Here is a 27089-nt window from a genome sequence, read left to right on the forward strand (position 1 = left end):
CTGTGTGAAAAATTGCTCCTCTGGATCCTTTTGTAACTCTCCTCTCTCACCTTAAACCTGCACCCTCTAGATTTAGATTCCCCTACCATTGATAACAGATGTTGACTATCTGCCTTATCTATACCCCTCCTTATTTTATAGACCTCTATAAGATCACCCCTAAGCCTCCTACACTCCAGAGAAAAAAGTCCCAGTTTATCCAGCCTCTCCTTATAACTTAAATCATCAAGTCCCAAATGCATCCTGGTAAATCTTTCTAGTTTAATAATTTCCTTTCTATAATAGGGTGTAACATAAACAGGGCTTAGTTTTAAGGCTGATAAAATTGGATATCCTAAATTAAAGAATTGGGCATATTAAAAATCAAACACAGTCAAACCTCAGGCAGGCCAATTGTACAATACACAAACCTGTCTGGGCCTGATTCATCAATCTCCCATCAAAGGTCGTTGCACCCTACTGATACTTAGCAGGAGATCATCGCACCCCATTGACATGCACCAGACTATTGTTAGAAGCCCAGATCGGGCCAGACTTTTTGTCACCATAAGTTCCTGCAGTTGGCTTAATCTGATAACAGGTTATTAGTAAGCAACAGCATGGAGATGAATACCTGGGCGTGGACCCTGGTGTCCTGTCTGACAGACATCAAGAAACCCACTGGGTATTGGAACACCCTCCTGGGACCTCATTGGCCGGGAGCCAGAGAAGTTTCTGGAAAGGCAAGCAGGCCGGGGATAAAGGAACACATTTCCAGACACCGGGAGCAAAGACTCGATGAAGGAGGCGACCCTTGACTATTCGGAAGACTGACCAGAGAAGGAAGGAAGGAAGAAGCTGCCATCGAGACTCACCTTCGTGACGACAGACCAGAGGGACTCAGAGAATCGAGCCTGCAGTTTTAACCAAACCATCTTTGCGGGTAGTATATCTGATTTTGGGTTATCCTCTTGTTTTACGGGGGTAATTTAAGTGTTAGTAGTGTTATTATTAATAAATTTGTTGAACCTTTACTTGTGTTTGCCCTTTGTCCATCTTGCAAATTAGGGCACTGGGGTAAAACACTGGAGTAAGCAAACTGGTCGAAAGCATCAGAGATTTTAAAATTACAACAAGGGTGACCAAAACTGTACATAGTGTTCCAAGTGTGGCCTTACCAATGTCTGTACAACTTCAAAAAGATGCCCCAACTCCTGTATTCAATGTTCTGACCAATGAAACCAAGCATGCCGAATGCCTTCTTCACCACTCTGTTCACCTGTGATTCCACTTTCAAGGAGCTATGAACCTGTACCCCTAGATCTCTTAGTTCTATAACTCTCCCCAACACACTAACATTAATTGAGTAAGTCCTGCCCTGGTTTGATCTACCAAAATGCGTCACTTCACATTTATCTAAATTAAGCTCCATCTGCCATTCATCAGCCTATTAGGTCAATTGGTCAAGCTCCCATTGCAATCCCAGATAATCTTCACTGTCCACTATGCCACCAATCTTGGTGTCATCTGCAAATTTACTAACCATGCCTCCTAAATTCTCATCCAATCATTAATATAAATGACAAATAACAGTGGACCCAGCACAAATCCCTGAGGCACACTGCTGGTCACAAGCCTCCATTTTGAAAAACTACCCTCTACAACCACCCTCTGTCTTCTGATATCAAGCCAATTTTGTATCCAGTTGGATCCCATGACATTTAACCTTATGCAACAACCTATCATGCGGAATCTTTTCAAAGGCCTTGCTGCATTAATCTAGCTCAATGGATCATAAGCACCTCTGGTGCAGGAGCAGGTGACATGTTGCTAATCCTGTGGCTAATATGTGACCTTTTGACTCCCCAGGGTCTGTTTATCCTGCGTAAAGCACAAGTGAGGAGTTTGAGGGAATACTGTCCATTTGCCTGTATAGGTGTGGCTCCAACAGACTCCCCAGGATAATACAACTTGATTGACTCCCTTATCCAGCACCCGCAACATTCAGTTCCTCCACCACCTATCTATTGTGGTAACTGTGTTGCTGTGTGAAAAATGTACTGTTGCTAACCCCCAAGGTGACTTTGGAAGTGCCCTCCAGATCTGCAGGCTCTATAAACTAAAAGGACAAGGATGGCAGAGGGATGCTATCAGCAGCATTTGCAAGTTGTCGCCCACATCAAACACGTACCTTCAGTGCGGCTGGCTTAGCAGCCCGCAGTTTTCTTCCCATCAGTAGATCACATGGACCAATGAAGTAGCATCCCAGCATCTTCTCAAGGGCTTTTAAGGATGGGCAATGCCAATGTTGGCCTTGCCATTGATGCCAACATCCCATGCCAGGTTCAGAAAAATGGTGAGGTGAGTTTGGAGAGTTGCGGGTTCATTTAAATCATTCATCCCTTTGCGGCACTAAGGTTGCTCCTCTGCACTACACAGGCACTGACCATCATGGTGACCTCTTCCCAGGCTAGTGTCATGAGTTGGGTGGACCCTGCTGCCATTCCTGGGAAAGAGTTTCCATGGAGGCATCACCGAAGTGTGGGGTTGATGCCTTTTCAAGGCCATCTCAGTGTCCTAAAGTTCTCGTGCGCTGATTCACTAGTTATCTGTGTGCCTTCTAAATATGGTTCCTGGACGTGACAGCAGGACCCCACTCTCTGCCCAGCCCATGATGAAAGGCATCATAAAGTGAGAGCTGCAGATGCCCTTTCTCAAGGAATCAGACCGAGTTCCCGCTCCCATCATGGAACCTATGGGAGGGGAAAATTCCGCCCTTTGAAATATGAGGAGATGAGTGATAGACTTCAAGGTAGCGGGAATGGGAGCCCCTGTAGCAAATGAAATTTAATACAGAGCAGTAAGAAGCGTTACCTTCGTGTAGGAAGAACAAAAAATGAAAATATAAAATATAGGATTTAATTCTAAAGAGGCTTCAACTGTTGAGGGTTCTAGGGTTAACCACGCGTAAGTCAATGACAGGATAGGAAGAGAAACTGGTTGTTTCATCACATGGAATCCTGGATTTTATAAATAGGGACACAGAGCACAAGAGCAAGGAAGTTACAGTGAACTTTTTTTAAACATTGATTTGTCCTCAACTGGACTATTTTGCCCAATATACTGTGGGTCACACTTTCGGAAGAATGGGAACACATTAGAGAGAAGAATGGGAAAGAATGGTTCCCCTGATGAGGTAGTTCAGTTGCATCGATATAGTGGAGTAGCTGGGGCTGTTTTCCTCAGAGATGAGAAGGTGGAGATGAAGTTTGATAGAAATGCCCAAATTAATAATGGATCAGGACAGGGAAAATTAGGGAGAAATTTGTCAAGGACTAGAGGACACCAATTTAAAGTGAACAGCTAACAAACCAAGAGGATAATAGATTTTTTTATACAGGGTACAGTTAGGATCTGGAATGTGCAACTGCAGAGTGGAAAACTACAAAAGGAATTGGATAATTATCTGAACAGAAATAAATTGCCTGGCTACAGGAAAAGAGCAGGGGAATGCAACTAGCTGAGTTGCTCTGCAGAGAACTAGCATGGGCACAATGGGCTGAATGGTCTCTTGTGCTGTAACCATTCCATGATTCTAGTTTCCTGATACTTGACGATATTTGCCCTGAAAATGTCAGTTCTATTCCCATCCAGGTATACATACATCCAGCTCCTAGTTGAAAGCATATAGCTTTAAATATTTTATTAGGATCTCATGTTCACCATTACTTTCTGTCACTTTGACAAAATTTGAAGTGATGTCTTGTTCGAATTGTGAATTATTTAAGAAAAATATTCAAACTATGTATCACGGATTTTGATTCACAGTAGATCCTGTCAAATTATGTAAAGAGAAAGAGGATGCTAAGGGAGGAGGTGGACATTTTAACAATTGTATATTACTGAAGACAAGAACATGCTCAAGGATTATTTTGCTCTCCATAATAGCTTAAAAAGTGAGGGCTGCAATAGGCCAATTGGCCCTTCGAACCTGCTCTGCCATTTAGTAACATCATTACAGAACTACTACAACAACCCCACTTTCCTGCACTATCCCCATTTCTTCTCATTCCCTTTTGCATCCAAAAATCTATCAAACATTGTTGTGAATTTACTCAGTGACTGAGAAACCCCGTGGGTAGAGAGTTCCAAACATTCACAGCCCACTGAATGAATACATTTTTCCTCATCTCAGTCATAAATGGCTGACCCCTTATTCTGTCACTGTGACTCTTCATTCTATTCTTCCCACTACCCATTGTTAAACCTTTGGAAAAATTGCTCTATTGAGATCATCTCTCATTCTATGTAGTGTAAGGAATATAATCCTAGTCTACTTAATCCATAGGGATCCCAGATATCAGACTAGTAAACTTCTGCCCACACTCCCTCTCAGGTAAATATTGGCAAGGACAACAAAACTATACACAGTGCTCCACATGTGGCCATAGCAAGGCCCCATATAATTGCAGCAAAATATCTTCACTCTTAAACTCCAATCCCTTTGTAATGAAGGTGAACCTGCCATTTGCTTTCCTCATTGTTTCCTGTACCTACATGTTAGTTTGCTATGATTTGTGTACAAGAACATTCAGACTCTTCTGAATACCAACATTTCCCAGTCTCAGATAAATACAAAACACTGCGGATGCTAGAATCTGAAAGAAAAACTGAAAAAAGCTCTGACGAAGAGTCATCTAGACTCAACACATTGGCTCTATTCTCTCTCCACAGATGCTGTCAGACCTGCTGAAATTTTCCAGCATCTTTCCGTTTTTGTTTCCCAGTTTCATGTTATTTTAAAGCTCGATGTTGTTTCAATTCAGTCCATCTGCTATGTTCTGAAGCAGGGGTCAGTTCTTTCCCAGATCCCATCCACGTACCCTCTGCGCATGCTCAGAACTGACCGCCTCCCATTCTCCCTCTGCATGCTTTCCATTTCCTTGCCCCTTTTGGCACGTGATCACTCACACCCCCCCCCAATCCCTTGAGTTTCCCCTTCCTTCCTGCAAATCCCACAATCACGCCACACGTGCCTGTGCCTTTTTATTCTGTTGCACTCTGTTTTGACATTGAGTTGGGCTGCTCCTGGCTACCCCATCCTTCACCCCAGTCAGCCACCTTCCCTCAAATGTTTTGCAGTGGGAGTACCTCCTCTGCTCAAGTAACCGCCTTTGAATAGCGATCTGAGAATTAATGAGAGGTGGAGTGGGGAAATGGGAAGGCAGAGGGGGAAGGGTGCAGTTTTCTGACAGATCAGGATATAAGAACATAAGAAATAGGAGCAGGAGTAGGCCATCCAGCCCTTCGAGCCTGCCCCGCCATTCAATAAGATCATGGCTGATCTGTCGCTGCTCAGTTCCACTTTCCCGCCCTCTCCCCATAACCCTTAATCCCCTCTCCTATCAAAAACCCATCAATCCGCGTCTTAAAAATATTTAGCGAGGCAGCCTCCACCACTTCAACGGGCAGAGAATTACAGAGATTCACCACCCTTTGAGTGAAGAAGTTCCTCCTCAACTCCATTCTAAACCGCCCCCCTTTTATCTTGAGGCTGTGCCCCCTAGTCCTACTGTCTTTTTTGAGCGGGAAGAGTCTCTCCACCTCTATCCTATCCATCCCATTCATCATCTTATACGTCTCAATGAGATCTCCCCTCATTCTTCTAAACTCCAACGAGTACAAGCCCAGTTTATTCAGCCTCTCCTCATAGCTCAACCTCCTCAGCTCCGGTATCAGCCTAGTGAACCTCCTCTGCACTCCCTCCAAGGCCAAAATATCTTTGCGCAGGTGCGGCGCCCAAAACTGCACACAGTATTCCAGCTGCGGCCTCACCAATGCCCTATACAGCTGCAGCAAGACCTCCCTACTTTTATATTCAATCCCCCTCGCTATATATATATATATGTATATATATAGAGTGTGCAGGGAGCATTTTTGTGAGAGTGGGACTGATGTGTCTGCAGAACTTTAACTCATATGCACAACAGAGTGAATTTCTATTATCCACCGCTGCTGAACCAAAAATGCTAGTTACCTAAGAGTTCCATATTTTCTACCAGTCAGAAAGCTCCTGGGTGATCTTGTGGTGATGTGGGTGTTGCAGTCTCTTGAGGGATGCAGGAATGGAGTGCAGGACTCCAATGAGCTATATCCAAGAGAAAATGGTGCTCCACAATCAGAAAAAATAAGGATCACTCACTTTAGACAGAGATTAGGAGAATATTTTTCCCTCAGCGGGCCGTGAGTCCCTTATACTCTCTTCCTCAAAAGGTGGTGGAAGCAGAATCTTTTAATATTTTGAAGGCAGAAGGAGATAGATTAACAAGGGGGTAAAAAGCTATCGATTGAGGTTATAATCAGATCAGCCACAATCTTATTAAATGGTTAAGCACACTCAAGGGACCATGCAACCCACTCCTGCTCCTAACTGGTATATAACTGTGAGTGGATGAGACCAGAGTGAAGGCAGGTCACTGAGAACAAGTACCCATGAGGCTGGCGAATTTTGTCGCGGTTGTGTGAGAGTGGGAACATTTTACAGTGTTCATTCTCAAAAGTTAATTGTGTGGCAGTGTAGCTGAGGTGGTGGGGCGGGAGGGCTCGCCTGGCACCAAATACTCGTCCACCAGCCCTTCTCTGAACTTACCCTTTCTGGAATCCTCCCAGACACCCTAAGAAGAAACTTCTTCATCTAGGGAATGATGAGCCTGTGGAATTCCCTACCACAGAAAGTAGTGGAGGCCAAATCATTGCATGTTTTCAAGAAGGGTTTAGACATAACTCTTGGGGTGAAGGGGATCAAAGGATATGGGGGAAGGCAGGATTGGGCTCTTGATTTGGATGATCAGCCATGATCATAATGAATGGCGGAACAAGCTCGAAGGGCCAAATAGCCTCCTCCAGCTCCAATTTTCTATGTTTTCATGAATTATTTTAAAGACCTTCTGCTCCACTAGAGAATGATAAGGTAACAGAGGGACAGTGAAGCTCAGAGGTTGATGACAGCAAGGAACGTGCAGAAATTTGTACAAATAAATATACGGTGATGGACAAAATAATGGTTGAAGCTTGGCAAATCTCCAAATCCATCTCATTTCCAACTGAGGTACTGAAAAAGAAAGAAGTTGGAGAGAATTTAGTATAAATTTTCTGATATTTACCATGTTTAGAAGTTGTTCAGAAGTAAAGAATCCTGTTTCAGACACCATGGAGTAGGCTTTCAATCTGGAGTATGTTAACTGCAAGTCTCTATTAACAATTCATAACTCTATACACATTCACAATAGAAGGTAAAGATATTATAGTAGCACGGTCCTTGAATTGCGGGGTGTGACACCGTTTCCTCAAGAGATGATACTGATTCTGCATTTTGTAAACATCCTGCCAGTTTTGGCAAAACACATGAACTTGTGGACAGCAAGAGACCCTACACTGGCGAAGGTAAAGAAGATGGTCATGCAAGGCTGGCATTATGAGAAGTCAGGATTGTTAAAACTCTTCTACAGAAATAACCTGTAAAGGCAGGGTGTTACTGTGGGGATCCAGAGTTATAGTCCCACCCCAGGGGAAACAACTCATGATACAAGAATTGCATGACTCTCATTCAGGTCAAAGTAGAGTGAAAGCCCTAGGCAGGAGTTTTGTGTGCTGGCCAGGCATTGACAAAACAATAGAATGGATGGTTAGTCAATTCCCCAGTTACGAAGCTGAACAGGCTTTACTACCACCAGAAAATTTGCATCTTTGGGAGTGGCCAGGCCATGGGCAAAGTTACACATAGATTTTACTGGGCCGTTTATGACTCATATGTTTCTTATATTAGTGAACGCACACTCCAAGTGGTTAGATGTGCACGTGATGAAGTCAACAACAGCCACACCATTGACAAGTTAATGAAGGTATTCACTATCTATGGCATTCCGGAAGTGGAAGTGTTGGACAATAACATATCATTCATAGAGGAAGAATTCTGAAGTTTCTGAAGTCCCATGGCATTTGCTATGTGAGGACAGCATCTTACCATCTGGCATCAAATGGGCTGGCAGAGCGTGCGGTACAAATATTTAAGTAATCAATGAAAAAAGGGGTGAACAGACCCCTTCCTTTACGTTCAGCTGGTTTTCTATTATCATGTAACATCGTCCCAAACATGACCACAGGGGTCACACCAGCCAAGTTACCGATGTAAAATTGGTTATAAACAAGATTGGACATAATATTCCCAAATTTGGCGGGGAGGGTGGCGGCTAGGCAAGCTTCCCAGAAAGGAATCCGCAATGCAGGAAGGAAAAACAAAGTGTTTAAAGTGGAGGATGCCGTCTTGGTTAGAAACTTTGCAGAAACCATGTGAAATAATGGAGCAAACAGGACTGGCCTCCTATGTCATGGAAGTACATGGCTGCAGGCTTAGGAAACACCCGGGCCACTGGAGGAGGAGAACAGTAATGGACACAGGGAATCGATCCCCAGGTGATCCCTGCAGTTAGCCGGAGAGTGCCAGATCTGGCTGCTGGAATTTCAGTGGAGAATGTGGGGCCTGAGCAACCCATAGGAGAGGAGACTGTGAAGCCTGAAGCTGCTGAAGAGCCACTGGATCCAGGATTAATGAGCCTGCCATTCTCATCTCTCCAGTCTGGCCCTTTAAATGCAAATAAGCCAGCCACTGAACTGAGCTGCTCTAACAGACTAAATCTTTAGATGTGTTTTCCAGAGGTTTTTCTGGATATCTTTTTTTTGAGAACATGTGATGTGCTTACTAATGTTCTTTGTTTCTCCTTCAGAGTATTTTGGATTTTGTGGGGGGAAGAAGTGTAATAGCATGGCCCTTTAAGGGTGGGGGGGTATCTTCTGAAGATCACATGTTGGCGAGGACCCTATGGATTGCTCCGATGGGAAGCTGAGCCAATCGGCAAGAGGGTGTGGACCATGGGTCAAGGAAGGACTGGCAGTTGGAACCCGGGAGTCAAGAGGAACTGTCACACTTTAGATTAATCATACCTTGTTGTGTACTTATATTCTGTTGGCAATAAAGCCTTTACAGTCAACATTTCATCATGTCGCCCTCGATCTTTTGCAGGTATGGAATAAAAACAGAAAATGCTCGAAAAACTCAGCAGGTCTGGCAGTATCTGTGGAGGGAGAAACAGAATTAACGTTTTGGGTCTGTATGGAGCTGACCCCATTTTAAGACTTAACCCAAACTGTGTCCATCTCCTGACTGACCCTTGCTTTTGGTTAGGTGTCTTCTTACATTACTGTGTGGCTGCACTGTACTCAGTCCTTCATTAACTTTTGATGCACTTTTACTACAAGGAGGATTGAGAGGAAGCAAAAGTTGCAGCATTATTTATAAAAGGACAAAATGAAGAACCAGTGAACTACAGGCAAGTGAGTTTCATGCCAACTTAGGAAAAAAGTTGCTGCTATCCATTATCAGAATGAACTCTAGGAAATATAAAGGTTGATACCAGACGACCAGCATACTTCTTTGAAGCGAAGATGACACGAAGATGAGTGGAAAAGCAAATTGCTTGGAAGGCACGGAAAGTCTGCAGAGAGATCTGGATAGGCTGAGTGAGTGGGCGAGGACCTGGCAGATGGAGTATAACATTAGCAAATGTGAGGTTATCCACTTTGGTAGAAATAACAGTAGGAGGGATTATTATTTAAAGGGTGAAAAGCTGCAGCATGCTACAGTGCGGAGGGACCTGGGGGTCTTTGTGCATGAATCACAAAAACCCAGTCTGCAGGTGCAGCAGGTGATCAAGAAGGCGAATGGAAAGCTGGCCTTTATAGCGAGGGGGATAGAATATAAAAGCAGGGAGGTCTTGCTGCAACTGTGCAGGGAACTGGTGAGGCCGCAACTGGAGTACTGTGTGCAGTTTTGGTCACCGCATTTGCAAAAGGATATACTGGCCTTGGAGGGAGTACAGAGAAGGTTCACTAGGCTGATACCGGAGATGAGGGGGTTAGCTTATGAGGAGAGATTAAATAGACTGGGTCTGTACTCGTTAGAGTTTAGAAGGCTGAGGGGGGATCTTATAGAGACTTACAAGATAATGAAGGGGCTAAATTGGGTAGAGGTAGAGAGATTCTTCCCGCTTAGAATGGAAACCAGAACTAGAGGGCACAGCCTCAAAATAAGAGGGGGGCAGTTTAGAACGGAGTTGAGGAGGAACTTCTTCACTCAAAGGGTGGTGAATCTCTGGAATTCTCTGCCCTCGCTGAATATATTTAAGTCACGGGTGGATAGATTTCTGATAGACAAGGGAATTAAGGGTTATGGGGAGAAAGTGGGAAAGTGGAACTGATCCACTTCAGATCAGCCATGATCTTATTGAATGGCGGGGCAGGCTCAAAGGGCTAGATGGCCTACTCCTGCTCCTATTTCTTAAGCAGATCTATTCAAACAAATCCAACTGATACTTCCAAAAGGTTCACTGAGGTGATGGAGTTGGAAGGATTGATTGATGTTGTGTACATGGATTTTCTAGAAGATCTCTGATAAGGTTCCACACAAGAGATTGCTGGCTAACATTGAGATACGTAGAACTGCAGATGCTACACAGAATGGATCAGACCGTGGTTAGGAAATGGAGGCTGACCATTGAGATAAAAGAGTCATTCTCAGACTGGTGAGCAGTGAAAACAGGGATTGATGCTGAAGGTCCAGTTTTATCTCCTATATATAAATGAATAGTGAAATAAATGAGAGTTGTTCATTTTTACTGATAATAGAGATATGAGAAAGTAGAAAATTGCAAACTGCATAGATTCAATGAAAGAGCAGAATGGTAACAGGTGCAATTTAACATCAAATAAGGTAACATATTTTAGACTTACAAAATGCAAATGGGAGTTTAATGGAAATGGGGGAGCATTGATGAATGTATTTTTGAGCTCCAGATACATTATAAGATAGTTCATAATGCAAAACTTGTTAAATGAAGATTTGGAAAGTCATAGCACCACCACAAGTGGTCTAGATGTCAAAATGAGGAAGTGGTATGGCAATTATCAAAAGCAACATTCTTCAGTCTTGTGTTGTCCCATCTTCAGAAGAGGTTGAAATGAAGGGATTGAATAATAATATGTCACAAAGTTGTGGCAAAATGAAAATTATGAAATCTTGTAATTGGGAATGGATTTCAGTGGGTGTAGGATTAATAGGAGGCAAATTATTTTCAAATGGCAATTGGTTAGGAAGACATTGGCTGAAGTGAAGGAACAGAGGTCTTTGATATATGTATTTGCCAAGTGGCAATGACCCAGATTTGATTCCAGCCTTGGTGACTGTCTGAGTGGATTTTGTACGTTCTCCCTGTGTCTGTGTGGGTTTCTTCTGGGCGCTCCGGTATCCTCCCACAGTCTAAAAATATGTAGGTTAGATTAATTGCACATGCTAAATTGCTCCTTGGTGTCCTGGGATGCATAGTTCGGGGGTACTAGCAGAGGAAATGTGTGGTATTACAGGAATAAGTCCTGGGTAAGATGCTCTGTTGAGGAATCTGTGCAGACATGATGGGCCAAACAGCCTCCTTCTGCACTGTCAGGATTCTATATAAGATATAGCTGGTGAGTGCGGTAACTGTTGTTGGATTTTGCTTTTCATTAAAAACTATGAAATGTTCTTAGGGGAGATTTAGGTCTGAGATTGGGAAATAGAAGAATTTGGAACTGGATCAATTTAAATGTACTGTTATTAATGTAATTAAGTGAATATTTTAAGTGGTCTTTCTTGTGCATTTTACTGTTGAATCGACATTTATTTTGTTTAATTATTACAACACTGGAATAAACTTCCTTTGTTCAGTGACTACCATTGGCAAAATGTGGAAAATAAGTCGATTTCTTTTAAAGTAGAGACATTTCCAAAGAAAGTACTGTGTGTCCCACAATATCAACATTCACTGTCATTCAGGATTTATCCATTGAAATTTTTAGTGTTTCATTGTTATCTTAGTGCTGGGTTGCTTGGAAATCATCGCAGTCATAGCAATCCTTACTTTCAATGTTTCAATAAGAAAGGTACAAGAGAGAGATCAGAATGCATCAGAGATAGACTGGATGCACCTGCCAGAATATCATCAAACAGTTTGTATAATCTCTCCGCATAATTTAGCCCTAGCAGTACAGGTTTCAGTCTGGTACTTTCTCCAAGGCCAATTCATCCTTCCTAAGGTGTGATGTCCAGGACTGCTCATAGTATATCATGCCTGTTTGGAGTCTTGATTGCTTTGTTACCGCTTTTGGGATTGGTCTTCCGTTGAGGTCTGTAGATCGGTTGGTCATGTGGATGTTGGGGTGATGTGGGTACAAAACAGGTCACATGTCCGGAGTGGAGGAGTTCTCCCAGAGCATGGGCAGAGACACAGCATGTAAGCACTGCTCAGTTACTGTTAATAAACATCCACTGTTGTTGGTTCCCGGTCTCCGGTTATTAGAACTCAATACTTCAACTGGTTCCATTTTTTTTAGCTCTGCTGGATTTTTACTTGGCAAGCGCCAGGGAATTTTCACTGCACAATGAGTGCAGTCACATTTATTCAAAAAGCTCAACAGATTTTCCTAAGATGAATCCTGAAAACATGGAGATTAAGATTTGTGGAAGATCATTCCAGCAGTTTCTAATTGCTAATTGGGTTTATAACCTCTGCTGGGTGGTTAAGATATCAATTGTGATAAGGCGCTCTCTGGCTGCCAGTTGTTGTTATTGTTGTTGTTCTCCAGCTGAGATTGTCCCGGGGGCGGGGCCCAGGATGATGAACAGGAGGACGTACTGCGGCTGTGCGGAGTGACGCCAGCCTGCTGGGGCCGGAACCTGCGCGCGGTATGCCGGGAATTGTAGTCCTCCCCGCCCGGGGCCAGCGGGCTGTGCAGGCCGGCCTCTATGAGCCGAAGGACTCCAAGTACCGGCGTGCACCGCGGCGCGAGGGAGGTTGGGGCGCGCCTGCGCGGTGAGCGGGTAGCAAGGCGAGCTGGAGACCCAAACAGTGAGGGGCTGATCGGCGTTTGAGGAGGCTTCGGGCGGTCGTGATGTGCCTCAGGGCCTGCTTATAGAGGCTGTGCTGTAACCTGCTCCCTCAGACACCATTAGCACTGCCTCCCATGGAAATGGCTCACATTCGAGATTTCAGTATACAGGTAGGAGAAGGGGCAGCTGCTGGCATTTTATTAGATGTGGCTGACTCTGGGTTTCTCAATCTACTTATTTCCTACATCAAAAAAAAATACAGGTATCTTCCTCCCTTCCCTTTTTGGTCATGTCAGTGAAATGGCCATCGTCATGAGGTTGCTACCATGTGTTCACGCTTTTGGTGGCAGGTGCTTGGGGTCAACCAACCCAGTTGTCACCCTCGACAGGGTCTCTGAATGGTGTGTAAGTTAGTAATGCCCATTTGATAGAGTGTGACATCAAGGAATCTTCCTAAAATTGAAATCAGTGGGCAAAACAAACATCGCTGCAGGATGGAGTCACACCTGGTGGAGAGCAAGATGGTAATGATGGTTGGAGGTCAATCATCTCAGTCCCAGACTAATGCTGTGCAAGTTCCTCAGGATAGTGTCCTTGGCCCAACCATCTTCACCTGCTTCTTCAGTGACTTTCACTTCATCTAAGTGGTGATGTTTGATGATGGCAAAAGGTTTAGTACCCACCATTTGCAACTTAGGCACTGAAACAGTCTGTCCATCTGCTGCAAGACCTGGACAACATTCAGGCTTAGGCTGATAATTGGTATTTGTGTTGCCCACATGCCTGGCCATGACTATCTCCATTACGAGAGAACCTAACTACCTTCTCTTGACATTCAACAGTGATGCCATTTTTGAATTCCTCCATCAATATTCTGGGGATTACCATTGACCAGAAATTGAACTGGACCAACCACACACATACTGTGGCTACAAGAATAGCTCAGACTCTGGGAATTCTGTGGAAAGTAACTCACCACCTGACTCCCCAAAGTCTGTCCACCATGTACAAGACACAAGTCAAGAGTTTGATGGAATACTTTCCATTTGCCTGAATGAGTGTGACTCCAACAACACTCAAAAAGCTGAAACTCATCCAAAACAAAGAAGACTAATAGAATGGCAACAACCACCATCTTAAACATTAATTTCCTCCAAATTAGCCCAGCAGTTGCGCTATCTACAAAAGCAGTGCAACAACCTGCTTATCAACAGCACCTTCCAAACCCACAATCTCCATCACTTAAAAGGTCAAATGTAGCAGGTACATGGGAATGCCAGCACCTGCAAGCTCCCCTCCAGGCCACACTCCATCCTGATTTGGAACTATATTGTCATTCGTGCACTTTCACTGGGTCCAGATGCTGAATCTGCCCCTCAACAGCACTGTGGATGTAACTGCACCACATAGATGGCAGCAGGTCAAGAGGACAGCTCTCCAGAGTAAGGATTGCTAGTCTTGCCACCAGTGCTCACTTCCCATTAATTAATAAATTATTAATAAAAATTAAGTGCCCCTTCTAGATCCCACACAAAAAAGTGGATTCCCTTCTCTGTCATAAAATGGAATTTTACAATAGGATATTGATATGAGTTGGAAATGACAATATTAGAAATGCAGGTCCCTATAAGAGTAAACCCCAAGATCTTGTTTCAGAGTGAATTGAGAGCAGGTGATGCTCATTGAAGCTTATACAAGATTTTTGAGCTGGATTTTCCCCGGAAGGAGAATAGAAACCAGTATTTGTATAAAACAATTAAAGACCATCTGAATGTTTTTTGCTGCCTAATTCAGTCAATGGATATTCATCTGTTTAACTCTTTGTTTTGATTGAACTGGCCAATGTGCGTCAACTGACATGTTCACACTAATACTGTGGTAAGAACTGAGGTGTTTTTAATTAGCACTGCATAAAGCTAACTTAATAAAAGATAATAAATGTATTGCAGCTCTTTAAAAGCAAGGGAATTATAGATATTTTCTTTTGGATAAATGCAAATACATCAGCAGTTTATAGCAAAATGTTTCTTGTGTATGAGTCTAAATAATGGATCATCTTCCTACAGTTGTGGTGGAGGTTTCTCCTACATTGTCCTGTGCTGTCTGATCAACTCTGCTGCTATCTACATTTTTCATTATTAAGTCAGGGACCATGGCTCATAGTTCAAGATGGTTTGTTGCAGGTGTGCTACTTCTATATGATCTTGTTAAATCAGCTGGTAAGACACAATTGTAAAAGGTAAAGCAAAGGAAAAATCTGAAATAACAGTGGAAAATGCTGGAAATGCTCAGCAGGCCTAGCAGCATCTGTGGAGAGAGAATCTGCTTCAGACCTGAAACTATCACCAGGAAAGTCCAGGGCCAGCACCAATCTAGAAACTATGATGTAGAAAACCCAGCAATGGTTGTATGGATATTTAATCAGATTGGTTTGTAACATATGCCTGAAGTGGCTTTTACAAGCATTTGAAAGAAGGCAAGCACAGCGGAAATGCTTCAAAAATATTCCGAATGGCACCATTAGGAGTTGCAGTGGCCACATCTTCCTTTTCAACTACCTGCATGTAACAGGGTAGAAGAGCTTGAGGAGGCAATATGACCAATTGGAAAATGGGGAGAAAAAATGGAAGTACATGTGGACCTGCATGTCTATCATTGTTTTGGATTTGCAAGTCATCTCCTAAATTCATGCGTGCTGCCAGTGCTGTATCTAGTATAGCAGTATACTCCAGCCCACATCAGTGGTGATGACACTGATGTCAGCACCATGATTAAAGAGAGAAATCGTGATTTGATGCAACTTTTTGTTTAAAACCATGCAGCTTTTAGAATGTAATTCAAACTGACCTTGTTGAAACAACCAGTACAATCATTGGTAACGGTACCTAATTGTGATGCAGGAAAGAGCATTAATGGCTGCCACTTGTAGATTGGAGATCTTGGAATCTCATTGCTGCAGACCTAAATAGACACCTGGATTTATTTAAGGATAAGGTGTATAAAAGGACATTGCTTCTGAATGTTTCCCTTTGTTTTTTGCTTCCTTTTCAAGCAGTGTTGCCCCATTAGAATTTGCTGTAGGTGTGATCCTGACAGTACTGTTTTAGCTACATTTAATAATGTCAATGTATTAGAAAATGCCTTATCTATCATACAGGTAAATGCACTAGTGTATATTTGCATCAGAAACATCTCCCACCATTGAATGCTAAATTTTGCAGTTCCACTTTTGCTCCAGAGCTTGGAATCCCAGCATGAATTTATTAGGCACACTGCATCTTAGTGCAGCTTCTGTCCAGCTGTTGTAAACCAGCATTTTGACTTTGTCAGAATGATTGTCCAGAATTTTGGCTTGCCCTAGACTAGGAGACCCACTCCAGCTTGCCCTTTGCTATGACGTACACTGTAGAAGCTGTTCTTCATTGACTAGGATTAATACCACTGGAACAGTTAACTTGACCACCGACAGCGCATCTTTCTGTATAATGTTGCTGTGATTTCTATGCTGCTGAAGTCCAGCATTTTCATGTTTGATATAATTTTAGTGATGATCAATAAACAGTAATCGAGGAATTAAAGCATGCAACGATCAAAGCAGTACTTGCCCATTCTGCCTCTAGCCTCAGTATTTTACCAACAAACTTTAGAAAAGGATGATGGTCACATGTTTATGAACAGTGCAAATATGAATATTGAAATCATGCATCTGGCGACTGTATTTCTAACTCATTTTCCATTTTCTAATCAAAAATGCATTCAGCTACATCTTGATACTTGATAGGTTAGTTAGTGGTTAACATATTGGACAACGCTGCTTTAAAATGTAGTTAAAAACTGGATCAGAGTAGATATACTCTTTATTGTTAAGTTGTCAAATAGTACCTTCTGCTTTATATCAGGTTTTGAGCTATTATAAAATTGCTCCCTTTTAACCAAATCGCTTCTCTGAAAAAAATCAGAGAAATTCTAAACGATACATGAGAATAAACAACATAAAAAGAGAAAATGCTGGATAAATTCAGGATATTTATTTCAGACTTCCAGCACCCACAGTATTTTGCTTTTAATATGTGAGAAATGTTGGTTGTTATTTTGTCTGCTCTGTATTTACTTCATGGAGCTGGTGGTTTCGTCCTCAATCATACAATAATCTAATATTGCAAATGGTGGCCCAACAACTGTGATGTCATATTGTCAGGCACCAAGGTTGAAAAGGGATGGAAACGTCCCAGTTACCTACTGTACATAGATTCACTACAGTGTAGAAGGAGGCCATTCACTTGATTAAGCTTGCACTGACTTTCCAAGTGCATCCCACCCTATCATCATAACCACACGTATTTGTTCTGCTAATCCCCCCAACCTACACATCTTGGAACACTTAGGGGCAATATAGCATGACCAGTCCATCTAACTTGCATGTCTTTGGACTGTGAGAGGAAACCGAAGCACCCAGGGAAAACCCACACAGACATGGGGAGGACGTGCAAACTCCACGCACACAGTCACCCAAGGCCAAAATTGAACCTGGATCCCTGGTACTGAGGTAGATTATATTAGCTGTAAACTGTGAATAATGTTCAAGATTGACAAGATGAGCAATCGATACCAGCACAATACCACAGAATATATACTGTAGTTATATTAAATTCATATCTGTAAAGATTTTGAAATGAGCATTTTGCATTATAGATGCTGCCCTGCTAAATTTCAGTGCCAGCCATTTATTTTCGAAATCTAGTCATTATCTTCTGGTCCTCTGACCTCCAATTGATCTCGACCTGCTCAGGAGCAGGTAGCTTCTACTTGACCTCAAGAAGTGACAGCATTCTGAACTTAAAGGGAGGTATTTATCTGTATCTTAGCAGTGAAAAACCTGCACCTTCATGATACTTGTGTCCACATAAAAAGCATATCCTTTGAGATACTGTCAGCAGTGTGAGGTGATACAATCTATCCCAGGAGATAAGTGATAACAAATACCGGGGAGGGATTTCCAGACTCTAATCTAAGTGATAATCGAGCTGCTGCTGTAAAGTGCCTGAACTTGCCTCTCCTGTCTATAAAATCATCTTGAAATGCCTTTCTGCATGTAGTATCCATCTTTTTATTGAGCACAATGGCAAAGGATAGTGAATACTAATCAATCTCCCTGGCATTAGAGTCAAGGAGTTAAAACCAAGATGTAGGTTTCAGGTGAAGTTGGGTAAGAGAATGGAGGATGAGCCAGTGACATTTATCTGTTTTCCTTTGAAAGTCATAATTTCTGTCTCTTATTTGTATATAATATTTTATATTATACTTGCAATCACACAGCAGAATTTAAGGGCAATTTGAGAAACAGGCAAGTAGCATTGGTTAGAGTTATAGACATTTCTCTGCAGTGCAGGGTGAGAAACTGCAAAATCAAGGGTCTGCAAGCATTACCACTGGCAGAGTGATTACACTACAACAAGAGAAGTTGACTTCAGTAACATCCATTTATAATTGTGAGTACAGGAATTTGAGTCAAAGCTAGCACGTAAGACATGAACATAAGCAGTAAGTCTTTGAAATCAGAAGTGTGTGCTGGTATAAATTTTTTCATGTGTTAAAAAACAATTCAGAGAACAAAACAGCCCAGGAAACAGGCCCCCCGGCCCAACGAGCTCGCACTGCCACCGCAACACTACGAGTCCCCCCTCCACCCATGACCCTTATCTATGCTTATGGCATTCCACATCAAGGGAAAACTAATTTAGGGACAATTTATTACACCAATCAGCCTAATAGCACATCCCTGGGGTGTGGGAGGAAACCGGAGCACCCGGAGAAAACCCATGCAAGCACAGGGAGAATGCGCAAACTCCCACAGACACTGGCCCAAATCCATGTCCATGCAAACAGTGATAGTCACTGAGCTGTCGTGTTGCCCAGCACCTGGTCCAGTTTAAGCGTACGCTAACGACATGAAGTACTAGGCTATTCTTGAACATCCAAGAGCAGCCCTCATACAACCCATCGCGTGTATGCCCCTCGTTGGACAACAAGGCGGACCGAAGCACCTGTGAATTAAAAGAGAAAAACATTAGTATCATCCACATCCTTGTACGTTACCAGGGACGTCCCAAGGCTACTGAACGTTATTTAAAACAATCTCCGATATCCCTCCATCTCCAACCCACTCGTGCCTGTCGAAATAACTCTTAAACAACTCCAGCATGCCTGCTTCCATCGCCTTGCTTGGCAAAGCATTCCATACCCCCACTACCCTCTGTGTGAAAAACTTCCCTCTAACATGTGTGTTATACCTTGCCCCCCTCACCCTAAGCCCGTGGCCCCTCGTAATGTGCATTTCTAACATAGGAGAAAGCTTACCACTGTTTACTCTATCTATACCCTTCATAATATTATACACCTCTATTAGATCTCCCCTCAGTCGCCTTCTTTCAAGGGAAAACAGCCCCAATTTGCTCAATCTTTCCTCATAACCCAGTCCTTCCATAATTCCATCTTAAGGAAGAAAATGCTGGAAATACTCAGTAGGTCAGGCAGCATCTGTACATAGAGAAACTGTTTTTTCTTTGCTTATGTGTCTGGTCTACTTAATATTTCCAAGTCTCCTTCTGTTTATTATTAGACTTCTAGTATTGCACCTTCATATAAATGGAGCTCCATACCTCACTTTCTGACTCCTGATGAGGAGACCAGGAAGGGTTAGAGGAACATGTTGTTCCTGAATTGATTAGGCTCCTCTGTTCTTTGCTAGTTCTACATGTTAATCACTTGGCCCTGGTATAAATGACAAACTGTTGAAATTCATAATTGACAATCTTTCCTTATGCAATTTTGGGGAATATGGGTCAAATTTGTAAATTATGGTCAAAATACTGTATGTGTGGATAATGGGTGTAGCTTTAGCAAGAAAATCTTGTATTTTCGTATTGCTTTCCATGACCATCAGATGAACCAAAATGCTTCACAGCCAATGAAGTGTTTTTGAAGTGTAGTCACTGTTATTATGTAGGAAGCATGGCAGTCAATTTGCACTCAGCAAGCTTCCACAAACTGTGATAACGAGCAGATCTATTTTATGTGATTGTTGAGCAAGTGATAAGTATTGGCCAGAATACTAGTGACAACTATTACGTTCTTCAAAAGAATGCTGTGGGATTATTTACATCCACTCAGAGAAAATGGGAACTGGATTTAACTTTGCATCCAAAATGCAGCATCTCCGACAGTGTTACGTCCTCAGTCCTTCTCTGAAGTTTTAGCCTTGATTTTTGTACTCTAGTCCTGGAGTGGCACTTGAACCCAAAAGCTTGTGACTTGTAGATGGGAGTGTTAGCAATTGAGCCACAGCTGACACATTCAATATATTTGTCTTTTGGTTTATACCCTGAGCTGTGGCCTGCTGAATTGTATCTTTTTCAGCTTGTGGAGGTGAGCAGGTCAGTTGGAAATTCTAGATGATTCTAATGAGTCTGAAGTTGCACAAGGTTTTCTATTCAGTGGTACGGACTTCCTATATTTACCCAGATATTGGATAGGTACAGATTTTGGTTAATTGGAGAGAGTGGCATCTGCTGATCATAGTGGCCATTTACACGGAATCGAAGTCAAATGAGTACTATGAAGACCCAAAATAGTAAAGGGATAGAGAATTTACAGGAAGTTAGTCTGAAAGAACTGTGAACTGGATAGTTGTGAGTTGGTAAACTTGTAATAAATAGCTCATTGCAAGAGTTGGCACCAGGGAAGGGGAGAAGTATAAAGGTAAAGGATAGCCAATGAAATTACCACAACCAAAACAAGAGTAGGAAATGCTGCCACCATATTTAGCAGCATAATCAACAGCAAGGAGAAACGGAGTTGGATTGGAACAGAAAATGTTTTATCAAAGTTATTGCTGAAACCCCAGCAAGCCTATGACCCATTTTACTTGGGGGAAGTGAGTGGTGTTAATTGTAGTTAAGGCAGGACGTAAAAACGAGTCCAGAACAAGCAGAGGAAGGTGGTTATGAATAGGATCTCCTTGAGCTTCTATTTGAGGGAGGGGCAGAGGACTGGAGATATTTCTGGATGAGGTTTGAAAGTGGAAAGAGTAAATGTCCTTGGTTAAAAAAGGACAGTTGGTGCCAGAGAGCCTGAAATTATACAAGTAGTGATGAGCACTAGAAGATCACAAATGTCAGTTTGTTCTTGGCAGCCTTCTGTCTTGTGAGATGATAGTTTATGCCATCGTGATCAACTCTTACGTTAAGCAGCACTCTGTCATGGCAGTCTGCCACATTTACTGCAGAGAAAGGTGATGGATTGAGAAGGTGCAGGATTCGCTGGTTTGTGTTTTCTCTGGGCTCTCTTGACCAGCCATGCTTGCCACTTCCAGTGCCCCTCCAGAGGTCACTGAGATTAGTGACTGTCTTCAGTGCCAGTGTCTGCCATTTTCATATCTTGCTTGCAAACATCCTTTATTGTGGAAGCATGGATGGCCAGGAAGTCATGACCCAGTGCCAGTTCACTTTACAGAAGGTCTTTGGGTATATGGCTATCATCCTTACAATGTGGCCAAGCCAGAGCAGACATTATTGACTTAGTAATGAACTCTCAAGAAGGCAGGGACACAGAAAGCAGGAAACTATAGGCTAGTTAGCCTGTCGTCTGTCATTGGAAAATGTTTGAAGCCATTACTAAAGATGTTAAAGCAGGATATTCAGAAAAATTCAAGGCAGTCTGGCAGAGTCAACGTAGTTTTGTGAAAGGAAAATCATACTGAATCAACTTATTGGAGTCCTTTAAAGGAGCTATGGGTAACGGGCGCACAGTGGATATACTGAGATTTGCAAAAGGGCATTTCATAGTGCCACATCGAAAGTTATTATGTAAAATAAAAGTTGCAGGGGGTGACATTGGCACAGATAGAAAATTGGCTAGCTAACAAGAAACAGGGTAGACAGGGGTATATTTTAAGTCGACAGGATACGAGGAATAGTGTGCCAAGGATCAGTGCTGGGGTCTCAACTTTTTACAATTTTATAAAAATGACTTGAATGAAAGGACTGAAGGCACAGTTGCTAAATTTGCTGAAGACAAGTAGATAGGAAAGTAAATTGTGAAGAAAATGTAAGGAGGCTACAAAGAGGCGTAGGTTAACAGCGTGGGAAAGAGCTGGCTAATAGTGTAATATGAGCAAATATGAAATTGTCTATTTTGGCATATTATCTAAATGATGAAAGATTGCCAAGCTCTGAGGTGCAGAAGGATCTGGGCGTCCTAGTGTATAAATTACTAAAGGCCACTATGCAAGTAGAACAAGTAATTAAGGAAGATAATCAAATATTATTCTTTTATTCTGAGGAGAATTGATTACAAAAGTAGGAAGATTATGCTTCAGTTGCACAGGGCACTGATGAGACTACATCGGGAGTATTGTACGCAGTGTTGGTCTCCTTATCTAAGGAAAGATGTAAATGCGTTAGTAGCAGTTTAGAGAAGGTTTGAGTATTACCAGGAATGGGCATGTTGTCTTGAGAAAAGGTTGGAGATTTTTTGATTTGATTTATCATTGTCATGTGTATTGATATACAGTGAAGAGCACTGTTTCTTGTGTGCTATACAGACAAAAACATGCCCTTCATGGAATACATGGGGGAGAAGGAGAGATTGCAGAATGTAGTGTTACAGTCATTACTAGAGTGTAGAGAAAGATCAACTTAATATAAGGGGGGTCCATTCAAACGTCTGGCAGCAGGGAAGAAGCTGTCATGAGTCAGTTGGTACATGATCTCAGACTTTTTATGTATTTTTCCCGACATTAGAAGTTTAGGGAATATGTCCGAGGTGCATGGGATCCTTGATTATGCTGGCTGCTTTTCTGAGGGAAGTGTAGTTAGAGTCAATGGATGGGAGACTAGTATGTGTGATGGACTGGGCTACGTTCACAACCCTTTGTCGTTTCTTGGGGCCTTGGTCAGAGCAGGAACCGTACCAAGCTATGATATTTCTAGAAAGGATGTTTTCTATGGTTCATCTGTAAAAATTGGTGCGAATCGTAGTGGACGTGCTGAATTTCCTTAGCCTCCTGAGAAAGTAGAGGCATTGGTGGATTTTCTTAACTATAGGGGACGTTAGAACATAGAACATTACAGCACAGTGCAGGCCCTTCGGCCCTCAATGTTGTGCTGAGCTATGTCCAATCCCAAGATCAAGCTATCTCCTCCCTATAATTCTGGAGTACTCCATGTGCCTATCCGATAACTGCTTGAAAGTTCCTAAAGTGTCCGACTCCACTATCACAGCCGGCAGTGCATTCCACACCCCAACCACTCTGAGTAAAGAACCTACCTCGAACATCCCTCCTATATCTCCCACCGTGAACCTTATAGTTATGCCCCCAGTAATAACTACATCCACCCGAGGAAATTGCACATGCTCTCTATCTATCCCCCTCATCATCTTATAAACCTCTTAAGTTGCCTCTCATCTTGCTCTGCTCCAAAGAGAAAAGCCCCAGCTCCCTCAACCTTTCCTCATAAGACCTACCCTCCAAACCAGGCAGCATCCTGGTAAATCTCCTCTGCACTCTCTCCAATGCTTCCACATCCTCCTTATAATGTGACCAGAACTGAACACAGTATTCCAAATGTGGTCTAACCAACGTCCGATATAGTTGCAGCAGAACCCCACGGCTCTTAAACTCAAACCCCCTGTTAATAAACGCGATAAGCCTTCTTCACGGCTCTATCCAGTTGAGTGGCAACCTTCAGAGATCTGGGGATATGAACCCCAAGATCTCTCTGTTCCTCCACGTTCCTTAGAACCCTGCCGTTGACCCTGTAATCTGCATTCAAGTTTGTCCTACCAAAGTGAATCACCTCACACTTATCAGGGTGAAACTCCATCTGCCACTTTTTGGCCCAGCTCTGCATCCTATCAATGTCTCTTTGCAACCTGCAAGAGCCCTCCACCTCATCCACTGCTCCACCAATCTTGGTGTCGTCAGCAAATTTACTCACCCACCCTTCAGCCCCTACTTCCAAGTCAGTGATAAAAATCACAAAAAGCAGAGGACCCAGCATTGACCCCTGTGGTACACCACTGGTAACTGGCCTCCAGTCTGAAAATTTTCCTTCCACCACCACCCTCTGTCTTCTATGATACAGCCAGTTACTTATCCAATTGGCCAAATTTCCTTCTATCCCACACCTCCTTATCATCTTCCTGCGCCTACCATGGGGAACCTTATCAAATGCCTTACTAAAATCCATGTATACAACATCAACTGCTCTACCTTCGTCCAAACACTGAGTTAACGCTTCAAAGAATTCAATCAAATTTGTGAGGCAGGACTTACCTCTCACAAAACCGTGCTGACTATCCCGGATTAAACTGAATCTTTCCAAATGGTCATAAATCCTATCTCTCAGAACCCTTTCCATTAACTTACTGACCACCGAAGTAAGACTAACTGGCCTATAATTACCAGGGTCATTCCTATTTCCTTTCTTGAAAAGAGGAACAACATTTGCCACTCTCCAGTCCTCTGGCACTATCCCTGTGGACAGTGAGGACCCAAAGATCAAAACTAAAGGCCCTGCAATCTCATCCCTTGCCTCCAAGTATCCTAGGATGTATCCCATCTGGCCCAGGGGACTTATCCACCCTCAGGTTTTTCAAAATTGCTAATACATCTTCCCTCAGAACATCTACCTCCTCCATTCTATCGGCTTGCATCACGCACTCCTCCTCAAAAACATGGCCTCTCTCCTTTGTGAACACCGAAGAAAAGTATTCATTCAACACCTGACTCCATGCACAAGTTCCCACTACGATCCTTGACTGGCCCTAACCTCACCCTGGTCATTCTTTTATTTCTCACATAAGAGTAAAAAGCTTTGGGGTTTTCTTTTATCTGACCCACCAAGAACTTCTCATGCCCCCTCCTAGCTCTCTCAAGCCCTTTCTTTAATTCATTCCTAGCTACCTTGTAACATTCAAGTGACCCAACTGAACCTTGTTTTTTCATCTTTACATATGCTTCCTTTTCCCTCTTGACAAGACATTCAGCCTCCTTTTGTGAACCATGGTTCCCTCACTCGGCCATTTCCTCCCTGCCTGTCAGGGACATACCTATCAAGAACACGCAGTATTTGTTCCTTGAAAAAGTTCCACTTTTCGTTTGTGCCCATACCTGACAGTTTCTGCTCCCATCTTATGCTCCCTAATTCTTGCCTAATTGCATCATAATTACCCCTGCCCCAATTATAAACCTTGCCCTGTTGTGTGACCCTATCCCTCTCCATTGCAATAATGAAGAACACCGAATTGTGGTCACTATATCCAAAGTGCTCTCCCACAAACAAATCTAACATTCGGCCCGGTTCATTACCCAGTACCAAGGCCAATGTGGCCCCACCTCTTGTCAGCTTATCCACTTATTGTATCGGGAAACTCTCCTGCACACACTGTACAAAGTGTCCCATTTGACGCAAGTTGGTCAAAGTTAGGTTTGTAACCACTAGAGTTTAGAAGAGTGAGAAGTGACTTGATCAAATCCTTTAAGATCCTGAGGGGACTTGACAGAGTGGATGGGGAAAGACTATTCTCTCTTGTTGGAGAACCTAGAATTGGGAAACACTTTAAAAGTAAAGGGTCACTCATTTAAAACAGATGAGGAGGAATATGTTCTGAGGGTCGTGACTCTCTAGGATTCTTTTTCTCAAAAGGCAGTGGAAGCCAAGACTTCAAATTTTTTTAAGGGAGAACTAGGTAGATTATTCGTTAACAGGGGGCTGAAAGGTTACCGGGGTAGGCAGGAATGGGGATTGAGGTTACAATCAGATCAACATGATCTTATTGAATGGTGGGGCAGATTCGGGGTCGAGAAGCCTACTCCTGCCCTTAATGTGTACGTTTTAATGTATTCTGATGCAATTAGCACAGTCAAGGACCACTGCTGATCTTGTCCTGCCAAGAAGTACCAACAGCAAAGATGGACCCTTCCTTTTTCCCTGCCTAGCATATGGGGGCAATTCTCCCAAAATTTTTCGAAGTGTCAAATTCACATAAAAAGTGGAGTAAATCACACTGGTATTTTCACTGAGAGTTTCAAAATGAATCTCTCCCATTCTGCACTGTTGAGTACATTAGTGTAAATCAGTCAAAAAAGTGAGGGGGGGGAGCCTATTCCCACTACAGAGTCCAGCAGCGTAACACTGAGTGGCTACTGTGTATGTGCTGATCTGTCAATGCTACGATCGGCACATGCGCAGTGGCCCCTGTCTGCCAGCCTCCTGCTCCTTGATATATACCCCCATCCCCCCACCCCCCCCCCCCCCCCCCCCCCCCACCCGGTTGGCCAACCTCAGATCGCTGCGCTCCCTCCCTCTGTCACTCAGCTCAAATACAGAAAGACAGCAGGACCCCTCACCCCCACTGATCGCTGTCCTCTTGGAGCTGCCCTATGCCTGGTGGGCAGTGCTGGGGGCCCAGGCTGACACTGCCAAAGTGTCAGTGCCCAACGGACACCCCTCCCACCTGATTCTCAGGGGGACCTCGATTGCTCCCCTTCATTTCCAGCGGGGTCAGACTGCCAGTTCACTCCAGCAGGATTTGGTATAGCTTCCTACTTGTGGAGTCAGGCTGCCACCGGGGAAAAAGGTAGCCAGCCCAGAGATTTCAGTTCTGGGTCCGCGAATTATATTTAATTTGTCGTCAAATGAGTTTTTAAATAAATTATGTAGCTGTCACCGATTTCCGGTGCAGAGTTGACGGGGCTGGAAATCCGGTTGCCAGAGATGTGCAGAAGCCTGGGAGTCCGCAAAACAGCCTCTGCTCAAATCTCCAGGGATGGGAGAATCGCCCCCATGTTGCCTAGGTCTCATCACCATAGAGGAGTGTGCTGGGAGCTTGTAGACTTGCAGTTTGATGCTCTGTCAGGTGCTGCTGTTCCATACTCACTTAACTTAGGCATAACAGCATTTGTAATACATGTGATTTCAGCATCATGACATTGCTGCTGATTGTAGAGCCTAGAGATGTGAAACTATCAACAAACTCCAGGGTCACATTATCAATACTGATGGATATGGTATGGCAACATTGTAGATCATGACATTCATTTTTCTGATGCTGATGATCAAACCTACCCTGT

General features: G+C 43.1%; 1 protein-coding gene across 2 annotated transcripts in view; it reads left to right on the plus strand.

The window, feature by feature from the left end:
* Positions 1 to 12942: 12942 nt before the first annotated feature.
* The window catches only part of stk25b (serine/threonine kinase 25b), a 57638-nt gene continuing 43491 nt past the window's right edge, over positions 12943 to 27089 (plus strand). For both annotated transcript variants that reach the window (XM_080185296.1, XM_080185297.1), the window contains exon 1: positions 12943 to 13125. In XM_080185296.1, coding sequence (XP_080041422.1) covers positions 13090 to 13125 — 36 coding nt within the window. In that variant the 5' untranslated portion in view covers positions 12943 to 13089. The remainder of the gene's footprint in view (positions 13126 to 27089) is intronic.

This window comes from Carcharhinus amblyrhynchos, chromosome 3, assembly GCF_965287045.1.
Source record: "Carcharhinus amblyrhynchos chromosome 3, sCarAmb.v2.hapA, whole genome shotgun sequence".
NCBI classification, from domain to species: Eukaryota; Metazoa; Chordata; class Chondrichthyes; order Carcharhiniformes; family Carcharhinidae; genus Carcharhinus; species Carcharhinus amblyrhynchos.